The 17,180-nt window shown below is 48.1% G+C and overlaps 5 protein-coding genes across 5 annotated transcripts; 3 read left to right on the forward strand and 2 right to left on the reverse strand.

The window, feature by feature from the left end:
- Positions 1 to 1,671: 1,671 nt before the first annotated feature.
- Positions 1,672 to 6,040, forward strand: N7458_002529 (uncharacterized protein; the record flags this gene model as incomplete). Its single annotated transcript, XM_056905912.1, has 4 exons — positions 1,672 to 2,987; positions 3,176 to 3,706; positions 3,756 to 5,470; positions 5,835 to 6,040. 4 exons carry the CDS (start codon positions 1,672 to 1,674, stop codon positions 6,038 to 6,040), a joined length of 3,768 nt encoding a protein of 1,255 aa, XP_056770019.1.
- Positions 6,041 to 6,812: 772 nt separating this feature from the next.
- On the forward strand, positions 6,813 to 7,559 carry N7458_002530 (uncharacterized protein; the record flags this gene model as incomplete). The annotated part of the gene is made up of 1 exon (XM_056905913.1): positions 6,813 to 7,559. The coding sequence occupies one exon, from the start codon at positions 6,813 to 6,815 to the stop codon at positions 7,557 to 7,559; it is 747 nt and encodes a 248-aa protein (XP_056770020.1).
- Positions 7,560 to 8,073: 514 nt separating this feature from the next.
- Positions 8,074 to 8,532, forward strand: N7458_002531 (uncharacterized protein; the record flags this gene model as incomplete). The annotated part of the gene is made up of 1 exon (XM_056905914.1): positions 8,074 to 8,532. One exon carries the CDS (start codon positions 8,074 to 8,076, stop codon positions 8,530 to 8,532), a length of 459 nt encoding a protein of 152 aa, XP_056770021.1.
- A 1,672-nt stretch (positions 8,533 to 10,204) lies between these two features.
- On the reverse strand, positions 10,205 to 11,778 carry N7458_002532 (uncharacterized protein; the record flags this gene model as incomplete). The annotated part of the gene is given in 5 exon segments (XM_056905915.1): positions 10,205 to 10,393; positions 10,411 to 10,719; positions 10,781 to 11,249; positions 11,300 to 11,357; positions 11,421 to 11,778. The coding sequence occupies 5 exon segments, from the start codon at positions 11,776 to 11,778 to the stop codon at positions 10,205 to 10,207; spliced, it is 1,383 nt and encodes a 460-aa protein (XP_056770022.1).
- A 2,132-nt stretch (positions 11,779 to 13,910) lies between these two features.
- On the reverse strand, positions 13,911 to 14,463 carry N7458_002533 (uncharacterized protein; the record flags this gene model as incomplete). The annotated part of the gene is made up of 3 exons (XM_056905916.1): positions 13,911 to 13,919; positions 13,973 to 14,338; positions 14,389 to 14,463. The coding sequence occupies 3 exons, from the start codon at positions 14,461 to 14,463 to the stop codon at positions 13,911 to 13,913; spliced, it is 450 nt and encodes a 149-aa protein (XP_056770023.1).
- Between the last annotated feature and the right edge of the window lie 2,717 nt (positions 14,464 to 17,180).

Genomic DNA, 17,180 nt, shown 5'->3' on the forward strand with positions numbered 1-17,180 from the left:
CGTTTGATGCGATCTACTGGCAGAAGATCGACCGGCGTTTTTTTGGGCCTACAGAGACCGACGATCCCAGCGAGGCATGGAAGGAGCGGTTGAACCTGCTGGGTGAAGACCAAAAGGCTGAGATGGAACGGCTAGTGATAAGGAAGCTTGAGGAGATGGAAGACAGGGTCTTGGCGTGGGACCCGGATGAGTATACTGAAGCATTTCGCCAGGGGTTGATGAAAAGGAGAGAAGAACAAGCAAAGGAGGACAAAGAGTCTCACAGGGTACCGGTCGAAGGACCTCATGAATAGATAATAAGCTCCCAGGAGTGAATTGATTGTTGGATGTTCTGAACCCCGTGTCACCTATACAATTATCACGAAATTGCCATACCAGCACGATTTCTTCTACTTGCTGCCAAGATGATAATGAATGTCGTGTTTTGGAGACTTAATGAATGCGACCTACGCTGAAGAATAGTAAGCATGTTGAGGTACGTAATACTGTATCGACTGGATATTCAGTGTTCCCCTTTGTTTACTTGAGAAGCAGTCTTACCAGGATATTATGACTTAGTGGCCTTCTACACAATACACAGTAATTAGCAACGAGCGTTGACGTCAGAAAAGTTGAAGCAACTCAAAGGCCTCGTCGGTTCGCGGTTTCAAATCGCCAAACAAGTGTCCAATCAGCTTTCCAGATAGCCACAAGTTCCCCACTAAACTATAATCAAGGGCCTACTCCCGACGTTCAAGAATACTTTCAGTTCGCAGTTCAGAACAACCTCATTGAAAGCCTCGGCTATTCATCCATGTGACACAAGGCTACATAAAAAGGGCAGTCCTCTCCCGCTCTAACATAAGCAGGCGAAAACGCCTATCTTTCAAAGAATGTTTGCGTCGCTGGAATCGCGCATAACCAATTTCAGCCCATGACCTTTGCAGTTTCAAGACCCACGATCAGAGGCTCCCAGCTCGAGACAGATAGCAGCCCAAGACGCCCAAGACATAAGCTGCAGGAAGATAAGCCTCTACGAAAGGCCATGCTATCCTTTCTCCGCACCCAACTCGGACAGTCTGGGGGTGAGCTAGGGCGCAGTATTGGGTATAGTAATCTCAAACAATTCTGCATTGGGTTATGTCTTGCCGATAACAATCACAACCATCACTCTAGGTCAGTCAGCCAATCGAGCCATCATCATCCTTTACCGTACGGGTTTTTATTTACCCAACCACGACGCGAAGACTCAGATGAACTCTGCTCCCCCCTCCTCCCCACCAATACTACGCGGACGACGGACGACAGGTATCTATCCCGTGATTTTGGCACCTCCCACCAACCATCCAACACCCTTTGACAATTATGAACTAAAAAAGCGAGCAGAGATAAAAGGCAAATATTGGAAAACCCCCCGGTCCCCCCCACGTAAAGAGATTTTGGAAAGAGGGGTGATGCAGGTATGAGTTGTCCTGCAAGACGTTAGGACACGTCAGATTTACAAAGTACAAGGCAGTCTTACTTACGTCCCTCTTATTAGAGAGGATACCTGCTTGGCGTATCCAAGATTATCTTTGCCTTCTCCGGACAATCACATCCACCCATCCATCCGTGCAACCTTCCGCGTTAGAAATATTTATGCTGTTTTAAGAATCACAAGAGCTACAAATTCTACAGCTGTCTCCTTTCACGATGACTCACCGCGGAAATTGGCGATCTCGGGGCAATATGAGCAACGGAGGAGGACCCACCAGCTTCAGAAAGCGCAATCAGACGGAAACATTCTGTGTGCACTTTCAACGTGGCAGGTGCCACTACGGTGAGAGGTGCAGATTCTCGCACGATGCGAATAAGGCTGCCGACTTCAAGTCAAACCCGGCTGCATACCATCCCACAACCCATGATCTGGACGCTCGGAATCAATACTTCGACTGGAAGAGACTTCTTAGAAATGGGATTTTAGGGTCTGGATATTCTCGAAGGGAACATGAAGAGATCGTTCAATTCTGGAACGGGGCTCTTGAAATTCTTGAAAGCGACAGCAGAGAGAATCATCAATTCCTCGCCAAAGATCTTGTGGACGATAATCTTCATGGATATGATTTTATCCTTGCAACTGCGGATGCAGACAATCCAGAGGGAGTGCGACCTATTCCAACTTACGACGAGCCATTTCTTAAAGTCATTACCCATACTTCTCTCTTGAACTGTCTTTCTGTCGATTCATTTGTTGGCACTCTGTACACATCCTTTGGTGGAACGAATGGAGATCGAGCAATCAGATATCTGAAAAGTGTCTGCCGGAGCCTGATGAGTAAAGGCGAAGAGACCAACGAAAATGTACCAGTCATCTCTCTGGACATGATGAAGTTACTGTTGAATACCCTGTACCAACTTTTGTCAAGAGTCCGACGCGCTCGATTCCACGATGAAATTCCCACACTGATCGACCTAATTCGCGAAGTGGGCTCCCAAATCACTGAAACATGCTCGAAGGCCGACATTGACGGACTTGAAAGCAGACTAGAAGTCATGCAGAGCCTTATTGCTAGCGCAAACCGCAGTCTTTTTACACCCAGGCCGCATGAGGAAAATCCCCAGGAGAGTAGATCAGCCCTTTCGTCTTTTCCGCTGGATATGCAAACACCTGGTGGGAGACACGACAACGACCTTGCAGAAATCTCTCAAGTTCAGATCCTTCCTACCCATGGAGAGATTGTCAGCGGCAATTCAGAATATCTACCCTCTACGAACTTCCTTCAGCCGCACTTTCTCCCCGATCCTTTGCAAAGATACATTGACTCAACATTCCGACTCCTGCGCCATGATATCTTCGGCTCAGCCAAAGATGTCCTTCGAGATCTGCTGCAGCAGAATGATTTGACACGATTTTCATATTTCTCAAGCAAAGATAGCGGGGCACATCTCTGGGAGCACAGGTCCTCCAAATGTTTATCAATGAGAGAAAGGAGCTCGAAGCGACCGTGTCCTTTGCTACTCCACCACAAGTACGTACAAAGGCATCCAACGAGCAATGCAGATGGTGGCAAGACTCCAATCGACTAGAGGAAGGAAGCCTAGTGTGTTTCATGACGTCCCAAGAAACTCACAGGAGGCTTATTTTCCTCGAGGTCACTGTCAAGAATGCTTCCAAGGACCGAGCGCACCAGAACAAGAGTAGTCTTGTTTCTGATAGGTTTCCACCTAGTATTACGGTCAAGCTTGCGGCATGCCTACAACAAGAATTGATGCTCCTCGCCCAGCTTTACAGCAAGAAGCTTACCGGTATTCTGGTCGACTTCCATGGCTTGATCCCTGCCACGTTTGCCCCTATCCTGAAAAACCTTCAGCGAATCCAACGCGAAGGAGAGTTGGCATTCCAAAAATGGATCTTGCCAGGCCGTAAGGATGATGAAGATGCCAGCATACCCCCACCGGCATACGCGCGCAAACCAGGATTTGTCTTTCCCTTGACTTCGATCACAATTGTTGGAGCCGAAAAGATTGCATTGGACCCGAGTACCCCTGGGTCTATTGACCTATTGAAGCTGCAAACTCAGACTGGTCTCGACCACGGCCAGTGTCAGGGACTTATCGCGGCTCTCACACGAGAGTATGCCCTCATCCAAGGCCCACCGGGCACCGGAAAGTCCTACCTGGGTGTCAAGCTTGTTCAAGTTCTCCTTGAGATCAATGAAAAGGCAAAGCTAGGCCCAATTCTTGTGATGTGAGTACTGATTTCATGCCTTCTTGTACTTTACTTACAGGAATTACAGCTGCTATACCAACCATGCCTTGGACCAGTTCTTAAAGCATCTTCTTGATGTTGGTATCCAGAAAATCATACGCATTGGTGGCCGCAGTCAGGCCACTGAGCTTGAAGGCAAGAACCTTCGCGTTGTCAGTCAAAGCATTGGGAAGACGAGGGTAGAGTCGCAAACCCTCGGCATGTCCTATGGGAGACTTGAGGACTGCATGAAGAACGCTGGATATGCAATGAAACCTCTACACCAGTCTCAAAAGGGCCTGTCTTGGGCCGCGATGGAGCATTTTTTGCGCCGAAAATGGCCCATTATACATAAACAACTGGAGCGACCAGACACGGAAGGATTCACAACTGTCACTGATGATAAATTACTAAGCTGGCTTGGAGTCAAATCGATGACAACCCAAAAAGGCCAGAATGAGAGTGAAGTTGACGATGTGCGCTTGGAAGGCCTCACTCGCTCTGCGAATGAAAATATTCACAGTCTCTCGATAACGGAACGCCGGATTCTTGCATTGAGCTGGTTCAAGCAGTGGCAGGAAATCGAAACCGCTTCGCTTTTCGAGGCTCTTGATCGCGCTGCAAATCTTCGCGGGGACATAAATGCAGTTCATGAAGAGGTCAACCGCCGAGCCTTGATTCAAGCAGATGTAGTAGGAATCACGACCACAGCCCTTGCACGCCATATCGAGACACTGCGACGAGTAGGAACAAAGGTCATTATATGCGAGGAAGCAGCTGAGGTGATGGAAGCCCACGTCATCTCAGCCCTCATGCCAGGAGTTGAACACTTCATTCAGATTGGGGATCATCGACAGTTGCGACCACAGATTCAAAATCATTCACTTAGTCTTGAAACATCCACAGGAAAGACTTGGCAGCTAGACAGAAGCCAGTTTGAGAGACGCGCTGTCGGTGAGCCAGGTCTCAAGCCAGCCCCTATTGCACAACTCAATGTACAGCGACGAATGAGACCTGAGATCTCGCAACTTATCAGGAGCGTCTATCCAAAACTGGAGGATCACGAAAGCGTGGTGGATCTGCCCAATGTTGTTGGAATGCGGAACAACCTCTTTTGGCTGGACCATCGATGCGATGAAGATTCAAGGGATGACGGCAGCCGTGTGAAGTCTCATAGCAACCAGTGGGAGGTCGATATGGCTACTGCTCTTGTTCGGCATCTTGTTCGGCAGGGAGAGTACAAGAGCACGGATGTTGCCCTCTTGACGCCCTATACCGGGCAGCTGCGGAAGCTCAGAGCATCGCTATCCAATGATTTCGAAGTTTGTCTCAGCGAGCGGGACTTGGAGACTTTGGCCGCGGATGGGCTTGAGAAGTTTGATGAATATCCCGAATCAAACGGTCGCAAGTCACTCGAGAAGAAGACGTTGCTGCAGACGCTCCGCCTTGCTACCGTCGACAACTTCCAAGGCGAGGAGGCAAAGGTGATCGTTGTCTCCCTAGTCCGCAGCAACTCAAAGCGCAAGGTTGGCTTCCTACGCACCGAAAACCGCATCAACGTGCTCCTCAGTCGAGCTCAGCACGGCATGTATCTCATTGGAAATACTGAAACATACCTCAATGTCCCAATGTGGGCCGATGTCCACTCTCAGCTCTCCCGTGCGAATGCAGTCGGCACAGAGTTGGCTCTCTGCTGTCCTCGCCACCCGGACACGCCCATTCTCTGTTATGAACCCCACGACTTTGAGAGGAAGAGCCCTGAAGGTGGGTGCAGTCTCCCGTGTACCCGTCGACTCGAGCCATGTGGTCATCAATGCCAGGCCAAGTGCCATTCAGCGGTCATGCACGATGGCTTTGCATGTGGGAAACCTTGCCCACGCATCCGATCAACCTGTGAGCACGAATGTCCCAAGCTTTGTGGTGAAGATTGTGGTCCTTGCATGGCAAAGATTCAAGACGTGGAGCTTCCTTGCGGTCATATCAAGAAAGCTATCTTTTGCCATCAGATGCCTAACTTGAAAGTCATTAAATGCGACGTCGAGGTCGAAAAATGTGTTCCAAAATGTGGCCATACAATTCGAGTTGGCTGTTTCAAAGATGTAGCGTCCTCGATCTTCCGTTGCCCTAGGCCATGCACCGACATTCTCGGCTGTGGCCACAACTGCAGCGGTTGCTGCGGAAATTGTCTCGAAGTCAACGATGGAAGAAGAGTATTTAAGCACCCGAAGTGCACGAAAAGTTGTGACCGGCCCCACGGCGTCTGCAATCATAGGTGTTCCAAGATATGCCATGATGGGGAGAGCTGTGGTTACTGCGAGGCAAAATGCGAAGTAAGAGCCCCTAGAATCCATCATCTGGTCATCGTATCGGAAATATTAATCATATGTATAGGTTAGATGCTCGCACTCAGCATGCGACTTGACCTGCGGAAAGGCATGTGCACCATGCATCGAGAGATGCACCTGGTCCTGCAAACACCAAGGCTCCTGCTCAATGCCTTGCGCGGCAATATGCGACCGGCTTCCTTGCAATGAGCGATGCACTAAGGTTCTTAAATGCGGACATCAATGCCCGAGCCTCTGCGGGGAAAACTGTCCAAATAATCTGTGCCAAGAGTGCGGCGACAAGGGAGATGCCCGTGTTGACTTGCTTGAATGGAAAATCTATTCCGAAATCAGTCTCGATGAAACTCCTATCGTCGTGCTTGGATGCGGTCATTTCTTTACCAGTGAGTCGGTTGATGGATTGGTTGGCCTGGATGAAGTATACACGAGAGATAAAGATGGAAAATTCGACGGTCTCCGAGATGTCTCTTCTTCGCTTGCCAATGTCATACCATCGTGCCCGGACTGTAAGCAGCCAATTCGCCAGTTTGTGACAAAACGTTACAATCGTGTTATCAACCGCGCCGTTATGGATGAGACTTGGAAACGGTTCCTTATCAAGGGTCGCACAGACCTTGAAGGCCTTGAATCGCGTCTGAATGACATTGAAGACAAGCTCAACTCTAAGCGAGCCGCTGTGGAGGTGGGGGGCACTAAATCACAGCGCACGATATGCAGTCTGTGCACGCCTCGCGAGGGAGGCTTTAGCTCTCAGCAAAGCCATGGAGGTCGAGAATCAGCCGATGAAACGGCTCATGGATGCGATTGCCATCTACCAGAAGTCTTCAGGGGACGAAGTAGCCTCCCTCTCAGCCCGAATGGAGGCGATGAATATGACAACACGAGAATCCGACAACCAAATTACCCTCGGCGCACGGTTAATTTACATCAAGTCCAAGGAAGTCATGCTTAGCGATGCCTTTAGAGTGATAGATTCAAGCGGAAATTCTGCAACACTACCACGGCTAAGCCTCGCCAAACCATCATCAACCTTGATTCGAGTTCTGAAGGATTGCCAAGGCTTGATAACTCGAGCCAATGAAGGAAATTTCTCCCGCATCGTCATTACGGCGACCGTCTCGTTCGCCAAAATCGCCCAGCTGGACGCGTGGTATCACCGCTCTCATCCAGGAGAAACAACAAGCGATCTACATCTCAAAGAAAAAACGGGTCTAGAAAAGCTCGAAGATCGCTTTCAAACCACCCGCGATCTCCTCGCCGCTGCGTTGAAACTATGCGACGAACTGAGGAACTGTCCTGAGCTCCAACAAAAGGTCCAGGAGATGGTCCGCCTCTATGAGGGAACACGATACGAAAGAGTCACTTTAGAAGAACTTCAATCAATCAAGACGGCCATGGTCAGTGGGCGAGGAGGAATCGCGACTCACTCTGGGCACTGGTACAATTGCGTCAACGGACATCCGGTGAATAAATTTCCCATTCCTCGAATTGTCCCAAGTTACCTTTGACGAGCGAAATAAGCTAAATGATTCTTTCTGTAGTTTGCAATTGGAGAGTGCGGTATGCCGATGGAGCAAGCTAGATGCCCTGAATGTGGAGCACCTATTGGAGGTCAAAATCACACAGCCGTTGAGGGCGTTTCTCGAGCGCGGGAAATGGAATAGATGGAAACCATATTGTGTTTCGATTATGGTAGGATAATACATGTTTTGTTTTCTTTCCCTCAACTTTCCTAGACCCAGGTCCAACAACAACATGTTTGGCTTGCCCATCTCACACGATTGTGTAACTAGTCTGCCACGTGTCGGCTGTCTGGCAAAGTCCACCTGACCGGGCATAGCTGCTGACTAAGAGCGGCCAATCCGAGTAGGAAATCAAGTCAAGCCAAGTCTCTTCGTTCCTCAAGGGATTTCTCCATCCGACATCGAGTACCTTTCTTCCTCTGTCAGCAAACCCTCAAACAACCGTAACACACTTTTCCCTGACGCACAGCACTCGCAGACACAGCCTTGCTCATTAACAATGGTGGTATTCGTGGTCGGCGCGATCAGGGCTGCCCAGAAGGCGGCGGGCGTGGTCGAGATGAATAGGCAGATATCAGAGCACAACCTCGACTCGTCCCTGGCCATCCTCACATACGTGAAGCACAACAAACTCTTCGAATTCCACCTCTTTGAGGACTACGCGATTATGCGGGTGTCGATTGGGGGTTTCCGGTTTGGCGACATGACTTACACCGTCGAATACTCTGGCGAAAAGGTTGCAAGGAAGGGCTCGCACCATGCTGAGATTGGCAAGCTGTGGTACACTGTCGACATGGCGGATTTCTTGAAGACGCTCAAGGTCCTGCACAGAGATAAGCTGCGAATCCCAAAGTACGCCTTCCGGGATGTGGCAGGCATGACGCTTGAGCGGCGAGCACTGATTCGCTCTCTATATGAACCGCTGCCGCTAAGACGAGGAAGCACGATGGTCCATTAAACATATAACTAGCCAGTATGCAGAATACGTGCGATACAGAAACTGTCGAGGATAGTGGAGCAGTTTACTTACAGCTGCCTCCTATTGGTTTCCTCAGTACCCCACTTTTCTTTGTGTTTTGTATGTAATTACGGGGTTCCGAGACAACACTCACAAGTCACTCTCGAGTATCCCATGGGACCTCTAAGACACGGAGGAATTGGTCCCATCCACATATCAACTATGAACCAACTCTGCAGATGTGTATTTAACATACCTCTGCCTGCCACTCATTTTATCTACAATCAATCAATTCATTCCTTTTTAGTTGGTTCCGCTTGATCCCCATTCGCCAGAGTGCATGCGGCTATATCAAATATTATAATGGTGCGAAGGCATCTCCGCTCCGCGCTCTTTTGCGTGATTCAGGGTATGGCTCGCTCGGAACCCGTGGCTGGAAGCCTTCGACTGAAAAACTGAGGTTGCTTTCCTGGGTGTTTGTGGGGGGGGTTCGGGCCGTGGGTCCGCCATCGGTCCGGGGTTAGCTCCCGCTCGGCACACAACCACAACTGTTTATATCGAGTACGGTCATTTCGTAAGCGACCTCGCCCGATGTGGCTATAACCACATCGATAAGTTCGACTTTCTCGCAGACTACCCTCGCGCGCGAGCTTTGGCCTTTAAACCACAGACTATCCAGACTAGCTTCGCTGCTACTGGTATTACACCGTTTGAGCCAGAGCGTGTGCTATCGAAGCTAAATATCTCGCTTAATACGCCAACACCACTCAAATGTTTTAAGACTGTTTATCAAGCGTCTGTACCTTATCCTAGCCTAAACATTGCCCAGGTCTACTAGAGGTTGCGCTGGTATACATTCATTTAAATTTGTTTTGCTCGTACTATCATGGTTACACCATAGAAGTAACGCGATAGATCGTGTTCACCACAAGGCGGAGGAAGGAATGGCACGTTTGCCGGTCTTCACGGCCGCGACACATTGTTAGCCTCCTTCCCTTGAGACTGTCAGTTTTCTTGCGGTCCCCGTGCTAGGGGGCCAGGCACATGGCGGTTTGAGAACCAAATGACCAGATGCGCCACTCTATGGCAGATTTGGAAAAGAGTGGCCCGTGGCGGTTCAGTTCGATGCGTTGCTGGGGTATTTTTATGCTTCGCGTTTAGAGGAGGGTAGGCTTCATCAGAGCCCACGTCGGCCCAGGCCCAACCCAGCCCAACCCACGAATGGGTTGGGCTTTGGGTCGAGTTCTATAGCCCACAGTGGGCCATGGGCCGAGCCCTTTGGCCCATAATGGGCCCTGGGCCCCCAATTGGGCCACAAACAGTCCAAACATGCCTAGGTTCCCTGACTGCATAAATTATGCGATTTCTGGCTGTAATATTGAGTATTTCCTTTACACCTCGCCTTTCAATCAGGACCTATTGTGACGCAATTAGGAATAAGATTAGAGGTTAAATTCAAGAAGAATAGATTAAAATAATTATCACTAATTAATGATACTCAAAGTCATCATCCTCTCGGCTCTTACGCTTCCGTCCTGAAGCCCGCAGCTGAGTGTTATTCTCAGGCAGGTTGGGCTCAGTGTGGTCCTCGACAGTAGGAGAAGGAGCCACTTCTGCCACTATCTCATCATTCATTTTATCATTTGACTCCTATCCGACGATTACTAGTTCACTACCGCCCTTCCTGCCAATTTTCCCAATTTCCCTGTGTTGGCCGCTCACAGATTTGTAGAATTGGTAAATTCCCTGATTGTGTATGTAGGATTGCCCGCTGCCTAAGCTCAAGATAGACTGATTTATATGGCTGAGCTGAATCGTCCCGCGGTGGAGGATTTAATGGGTCAAACCCTATCTCCTGGAGCTGTGATTACACCATACTAGTGTTTCAATTGGAAGATATTCGTCTGCATCCCAATTGGCCACATCTTGCTGGAGCGTCTGGAGAAGGGCAGGATCTGCTAATTGCTGTACGTCCTGCCTAGATGAGTGCTGGTAGAGAAAGATTGGTTTGCCATAGGCTACCCATGGACGTTTTGGTTGCTTCCGAATTGTATGACGATTCCAAGTTTCCACGTATGAACTGATAGAGGATCGAACAGTAGGCATGAATACTGCAAGGAGGGCAATCTGGTCGGCGATACTTGTAATTGAAAAGAGACGCTCATCGCGAAGGGTTGCAAAGTAATTCTAAATTGAATTAAATTAGTTCGAGTATTCCAACTTAGTTGTATAGTGATTTACTACTTACTCGCCATATAAAGACACTCGATCGTGAGAGCTGCGCCCACCAGGCCTCAATACGAGTATTCTCAGTACTCTTGCCATATGAATAACAATCTGTATGTGGGATATCTGGATTGGCCACACGGCGAAGTGCCCAATGGGCGTCACCAAGATAGATTGTCTCTCCGCCAAGATCAGTACGAAGTATCTGTGGTAGATATCCAAAGGTTGATACTGCATTAACATATTGCTTATAAACGCTAATTGCAGACCTAGTAGAAATACCAATATAGACCCAGAGGATATATCTCGAGTATCCATCAATTGCAGCGTATATCTCAATACCAAAAGGGGCTAGTTTCATATAGCCATCCATATGCCATACGTGATTTGGACCAGGTGATTGATAAGCTTGACGCTGCCGCTGGAGATCGAGAGTTCGCCGGCGAAGGGCATCAGGGCGCTCATTACGATAGATAGAGAAGACCCGATCACTAGGATTTAATTAGTATTAGTGTATTTCTAGTAGGATTTCTTCACATACCGAGGAAATGTATGACCTTTCTGGCGAAGATAGGTATAAAGAAGGCCTCGCCCATATCCTTCAATATGGCCATCAGAAATCTCCTGCTGTAGGACCTGTTGAATATGCAGGTTTTAAATACTACGCGCCTCAGGGTCATCAGTACGTAGACGAAGACTAAGCTGCTGCCGTGGTCGTTTCAGCGTAATATGGGCGATTTTGAATCCCTCGCGCTGTAGGATTGGTAGGATCTCTTTGTCAGAGTAATTATCGCGTACAAGCGATCGGATGCGATCGCAAAGAGCCTGATTATCAGCTGTCTTCGAGGGTAAGCGGCGAAGCCCCCATGCCTGTAGGCGCCGAGCGAGTGTAGGATAGGAGATATTAATTGAATGGCGCTGAGAGAGTTCTATGCAGATGGTCTCGGTAGTCTTCTGCTGGTTAAAAAGGGCCATAATCTCATCCTTATAAGGATTCAAATCAATCTGAGGTCGCACCATCTTTTAGTATGTCAACCAGAAATCAACCTTGAGATTGACGTGGAAGTCTTCATAAATATATCTTGACTCGGCCGAGCCTCGGAGGAAATAATATTACGGCTCTAAAAAATCCACATTTGTATGCATAACGCTAACAAACTAGGCAACAGAAGGGGTTGCCTTTTTATCTGTAACGAGCCTGCGGTCAGCATTTGAAATATCGGTGTGACTCGAGAGTGCATACTTGGAGGAGGATGGCTCGGCCGTGTAGGGCGGTAGAAGAAGCGGTGAAAGGACTTGGTTCGAATTTGGGGTTATGATAAAGTGATCCCTATCGTCCGCCGTAGGTATCTAGGTGTTGTCCACACCCTTGACGCTCTTCGCTTGGGATGAGCCAAACTGCCGTGGAAACAAGGCCTATACCGAATTCAATTGGACCTCGTTCAATCACACAAGTTTTGACAGTAACATGTCAACTTTTCTTGTGTCTCGCAGCTTTCGACTTAATCGTACATTGGAAGAACAAGAGCAGCTGGATATTTCGGTGACCAATGATAACTCCACGTGGTATCCGGACAAAGATCTAGGGTCACACAACAGCTCGTCTTGTACTTCTTTCTTGCAGAGTTACTATGCGATCAACGGGAGTCCTGCGTGTCATAATACCCCGCCGTTTACATGTTACCGGCTGTGGAACAACCCCGGCTTAGTGACAGATTGAAGTTTCCGTCTTCTATAACTTTGATTCTCTATGGATTTACATCGTTAGATCAGACTATCTGGAGCCTTGAGTTTGGACATCAATTGAAGTGACCTCTATAGAAACCATCGTCCAAGGATATGATCAGTTTTGAGTGAAACAACCACGTAGAAATTACCATGGAAGAAACAGTCGTTGAAATGAGTAAATGAATGCCGCTTTTACCCGGCATTGACCTCTATCGAATATACAAGGGTATTTGACTCGTCCGATGATCGTGGTGATAATGCAGTGGGATGGCACAGGTTGAAATAGCAGTCTCTGCTAAAGGGGCGAGCAAAAAATCAACCTTTGTAAAATCCTGGTTCCAGTACCTCCGTATGGACAGTCATATTTTAAAATTGCCTGCTATATTCTGGATAAAAAAGACTGGATCAAGCGCCGCCACAGACCCGGTCGGGCGGACGCATGGACTCGCGATTTCCTGCGGAGGATCCGGCATTGTATCGCTTAGCGGCCATATGCATAACTGGAAGTGCGAGCCTGTCAAGGCTCCTCGGCTGTCCTGTCGCGATATGATGTCACGTATCTGCCCCCGAACCCGAGCCAGATTTCCTAGGATAGACTCAACACGAGGCAGAAAGAACGGGTATTCCTCCGCGATTTCGCCAGTCCGTGTTATCAACCTGCAGAATCGAAACTCTACCCACTGGATCTGCTCAAAAAGTAGAAATGCAGACATAAAGAGGAAAATGTCGTCGGCGGAGGTGTGAGGGGACAGAGGATCTGGTCCAGTCCACCCAAAGCCGTGCGGGCTATCATGACTCGGATAAAATATGTATTCGATAGGCGATGGCGTGAAGAGTTTCTGAGCCCCGTAGAGAGGTGCATCAAGCGGTTCCATCGGGAATAGATGGTCATAATCGGAGGCAAAAAAATGCAGGGGACGACGGTACATCCGAAAGATCTTCCCATAGCTGCTCCAGATCTAGATCTAGGTCTAGATCTAGAGGCGAGACTGCAAACGATGATGTGAGCACAAGCACTGAGACAGAGCGGTCGCCAGACTTACCGCTTCGTGGAGCATCCATAGTTTCTGGGTACAGGCGCTTTTGGATCCGCTAGAGACAAGTGCCTATCTATGCCCACCTTAGAACATGCGGTCCATTTGAGAATATTAATGTATTTCGTAGACTACTGCTGACATCTGCATAAACAACTCCATGTTGAGTGAGGCTATCTAACTAGCGATCGCGTAAATGAAAAAACCCGAGCGAAGCCGCCACATCGACACATCAACAGGAGCTGATCGGCCGTCCTTTTGGGAAAACGGTTACACCGTTTGTTCCGCGCGTCTGGGTGCGTGTTGGGCGGAGAGGGCCTGAGTTCCATGGGGTGTGTCACGTGACGTGCCGCCCGGCAGAACGTGCAAATGGGCGGTAAGCCTTCCTGACTAATCCAACTGTCGTTGTCAAGTGGTGAGGTCAACTGCATCGAGTCAATACTGGCTCGCACACCATCCTCGTGGGTACGTCGAGATAACTCACTCATTTGATTTGAGAACCTATCACTACTCTGCAGGATCTCGAAAACTCCCTGTTGGATTGAGTCGAGGGTCTGACGTCGATCCCAGAGCAACAGGGCTTGATTAGTGCAGGCTTCGTGAAGTCGCCCGTTCTCGCGCGCCAGCCAGTCATTCGAGCTCTGCAGAAGCCGACGCTCTTCTTCCAAACGTATCATCGCAGCAGACCTGGTGACGTAGCACTCCCACAAACACAAATAGAGATCGAGGAGCTCAATTGCCGTTCTCGCAAGGGAAGCGTTCTTGTGCACCATGAGGCGCAGCTCACCGGTAAGACTGGTTGTCGCCCCTCCGGCTATCTAATACTCCTATCAGCGAGGAACGGATATTGAGTGCTGGATTTGATCACCCTTTCACTACTCGCTGTCTTCTCGTCAGACGCGCCAATGTCTTGATCGGTGCCAATGATCCCGCTAGACGACATCTTCGACGACTGTCGCTTTCTTTTCGCAGGGCGTGCAGAAGGAGATTGAGAACTTGTTGATTTCATTGAAATAGCTGCGTGCTTTCAGGCGGGTATAGGTATATGAGAGACTTTAATAGCCAAGAAAGTTGTCTTGTCGCGACTTCTTATACGGCCAGCCATCACTCTAAGCGTGCTGGAGTAACCTGTAACATCCCTCAGATATATATCGGACAGCTCGATTTCCACACGTAGTATCGTCGAGCGTTGGAAATATCTCTATCAATCTAGGGTTCGTATGGGACCTCGAGCTTACCGGTTATTGCTCATCAATCACCTCAACTAACAATGAAGGGGAATTATTGAAGTCACCTATGTCAAGCTCATTCGAACAGTGATGTGGGGGAGATTTTCGACATCGGCTTGACTAGTAATTCTTTCCTTGCCCCGTTACCAAGACCTCACCGCAGATTATTTATTGAACATCCTGAATCAAATTGAGGGGCGCAGGACACTGCCCTTTTTTTGTCATGGACCTTACGCAGTGCAAAAAGCTGACACCCCGTAGCCTTCCGTAGACCAAATGTATTACAGATCCGTGGAGCTGTAGGACCCATTAACTTAGCATCCAGATGAAGTTGCTGATGCGAAAGTAACTCCACCTCTGATAGTGTTTGTTTCCAGTTCCTATTTTGGAATCCGGCACTAATACTTTCCACATCGCTAGGCCTGACTCATTTGTCTACTGCACATGATGTTCAACGGCACCAAGATTAACCACTCGTCATCAGACCACTACAAACCAGTACTTGCCTTTCAAAAGTTGATCTTGAATCGTAATCTAGGACAAATGTAATTAAACGCTTGAAAATAGTGTGGTCAATTCTGATTTCCTGCATACTAGGCAAACTCCGGAGTCAGTTCCCAAGCCACCTGTGCAACGGGCATTTCCACCTCCACTTGCATCTTCTCGACGGCAAGCAGATGAAAACCACACAGATTGAACAAGAAAATAAAAGAAGCAATTTATGGGGGATTATTCCTCAAACTGCGTTTACGGTCAATTTTCGATCGAACTGCAATCCTTTCATTAGATCACACCGTTTGTTGAACGTGGAGACTGAAGCTGTGTTAATTCTACCTATATATAATAGCCACGAGCTACCCAGGATTTATCAAAGTAATATTCTATTTCATTGACGTGTTCCAATTTTTTTGGTACCCGTCTCTATATTTTAAGATCAAACATGATCGGTCGTTTGGGTGGGCTTTTACCAGTGATTTTCTCATCTGGGACTCTGATCTGCTTAGCGGTTGTTTTCAGTGGATGCACCTCGTCCTCCGCACCTTCTAATCTGTACTTCATGAAGGTGAGTGACCAAAGCTTAATTTTTTTTGGAAGTACCCTTATCACTCAACAGGTCAACCTAACCGGATTTTCGAGCATCGATCACCTTAATCTCCGTCGTGGTATCACTATAGGCGGAGTGGATTCATCCACGGTGACTTCAAACGCTGGTGATATCGCAGGGAACGCAGCTAGTGTTGTACAGACCGCAATATCTCAGGCAACAAATGCTGCAAAAACAGCAGCCACTGAAGCGGACGGAACGCTTCAAAGTTTGGCCAGTGACATTAAAAGACAACTTCCAAGCTCCTATAAAATAGGGATCTGGGGTGACTGCCAGGAGAATACAGGGGGGGAACTAATTGCACGACGCCCAGTACTTCCTTCTCCTTTGACCTTGAAAGCATCCTTGGCTCAGTATCCAAGGATGTCGCATCTATCATTCCGGGGTTTGACAAGCTCCATGCAGCAAGCCGAACCCTATCACGATGGTCAATTTCAGCCTATATAATCGGAATTTTATTGACCGCAGCTACCTTTGCTCTAGGACTTTTGAATATGATTTCTGCTTGGGGAAATGTCATTACTGCGTTCTCTTCTTTCGTAAGTTAAACCAACCTCGGAACTGAATTGGACTGATCTTGCCAATTAGATGGCGAGTGTGTTCGTTATGGGCGCTGCAGTTGGTAGTACAGTGATTTACGTCACCATGGAAGCAGCAATTCAAGCCGTTCTAAATGATTTCGGTGTTGAAGCGAGTCTTGGGCCACACATGTTTGCGACCTTGTGGCTTGCGGTGTCATTTTCAATAATGGCAACAATTTCTTGGCTCATTCGTCTCGTTTGCTGTTGCTGCATATGACTTAAATAGGTATACGGCAAGACACTTCCATGCTCCCTGAAGGGTAGAGACCAGGGTCCGGAGGGAGGGCAGCCTCAAATAGAGAAGATTGGTTAATGAATGCTGAAGATTATAGCAAGTATTCAACTAGAGACGTGCCCTATTTGAAATGGAATACTGTAAATCGGTCCCGATAATTTATCACAGAATGATGCCCTCTCTCAAATCCAGCTCGAAAAACATGAACTCGAAATTTCCTTTATGTCCTTGCATACCTAGCTACTGAAAAATATAAAATTTACCAATTATGGGGTTCGCAATGGAATTGCTGCTATGCGATTTTACTCTGATGCCGTCTGAGACATCCTGAGACGCCAAAATCATCCTTACTATACTTACTACGAATTTTGATGACTTGTTGGGTTAAGAAAGTCATTAGTATTAGCTACAATTTACATCTTGGAGATAAAAGCAATCAAACAATATGGAGAACAATTAGAGGCGGCTCGTACAATCCCTTTCCATCTTAGTTCGTCCCAGGCAAAAAGT

The sequence above is a fragment of the Penicillium daleae genome, assembly GCF_028827525.1.
Source record: "Penicillium daleae strain IBT 16125 chromosome Unknown utg000002l_segment0_segment0, whole genome shotgun sequence".
Classification (NCBI taxonomy): domain Eukaryota; kingdom Fungi; phylum Ascomycota; class Eurotiomycetes; order Eurotiales; family Aspergillaceae; genus Penicillium; species Penicillium daleae.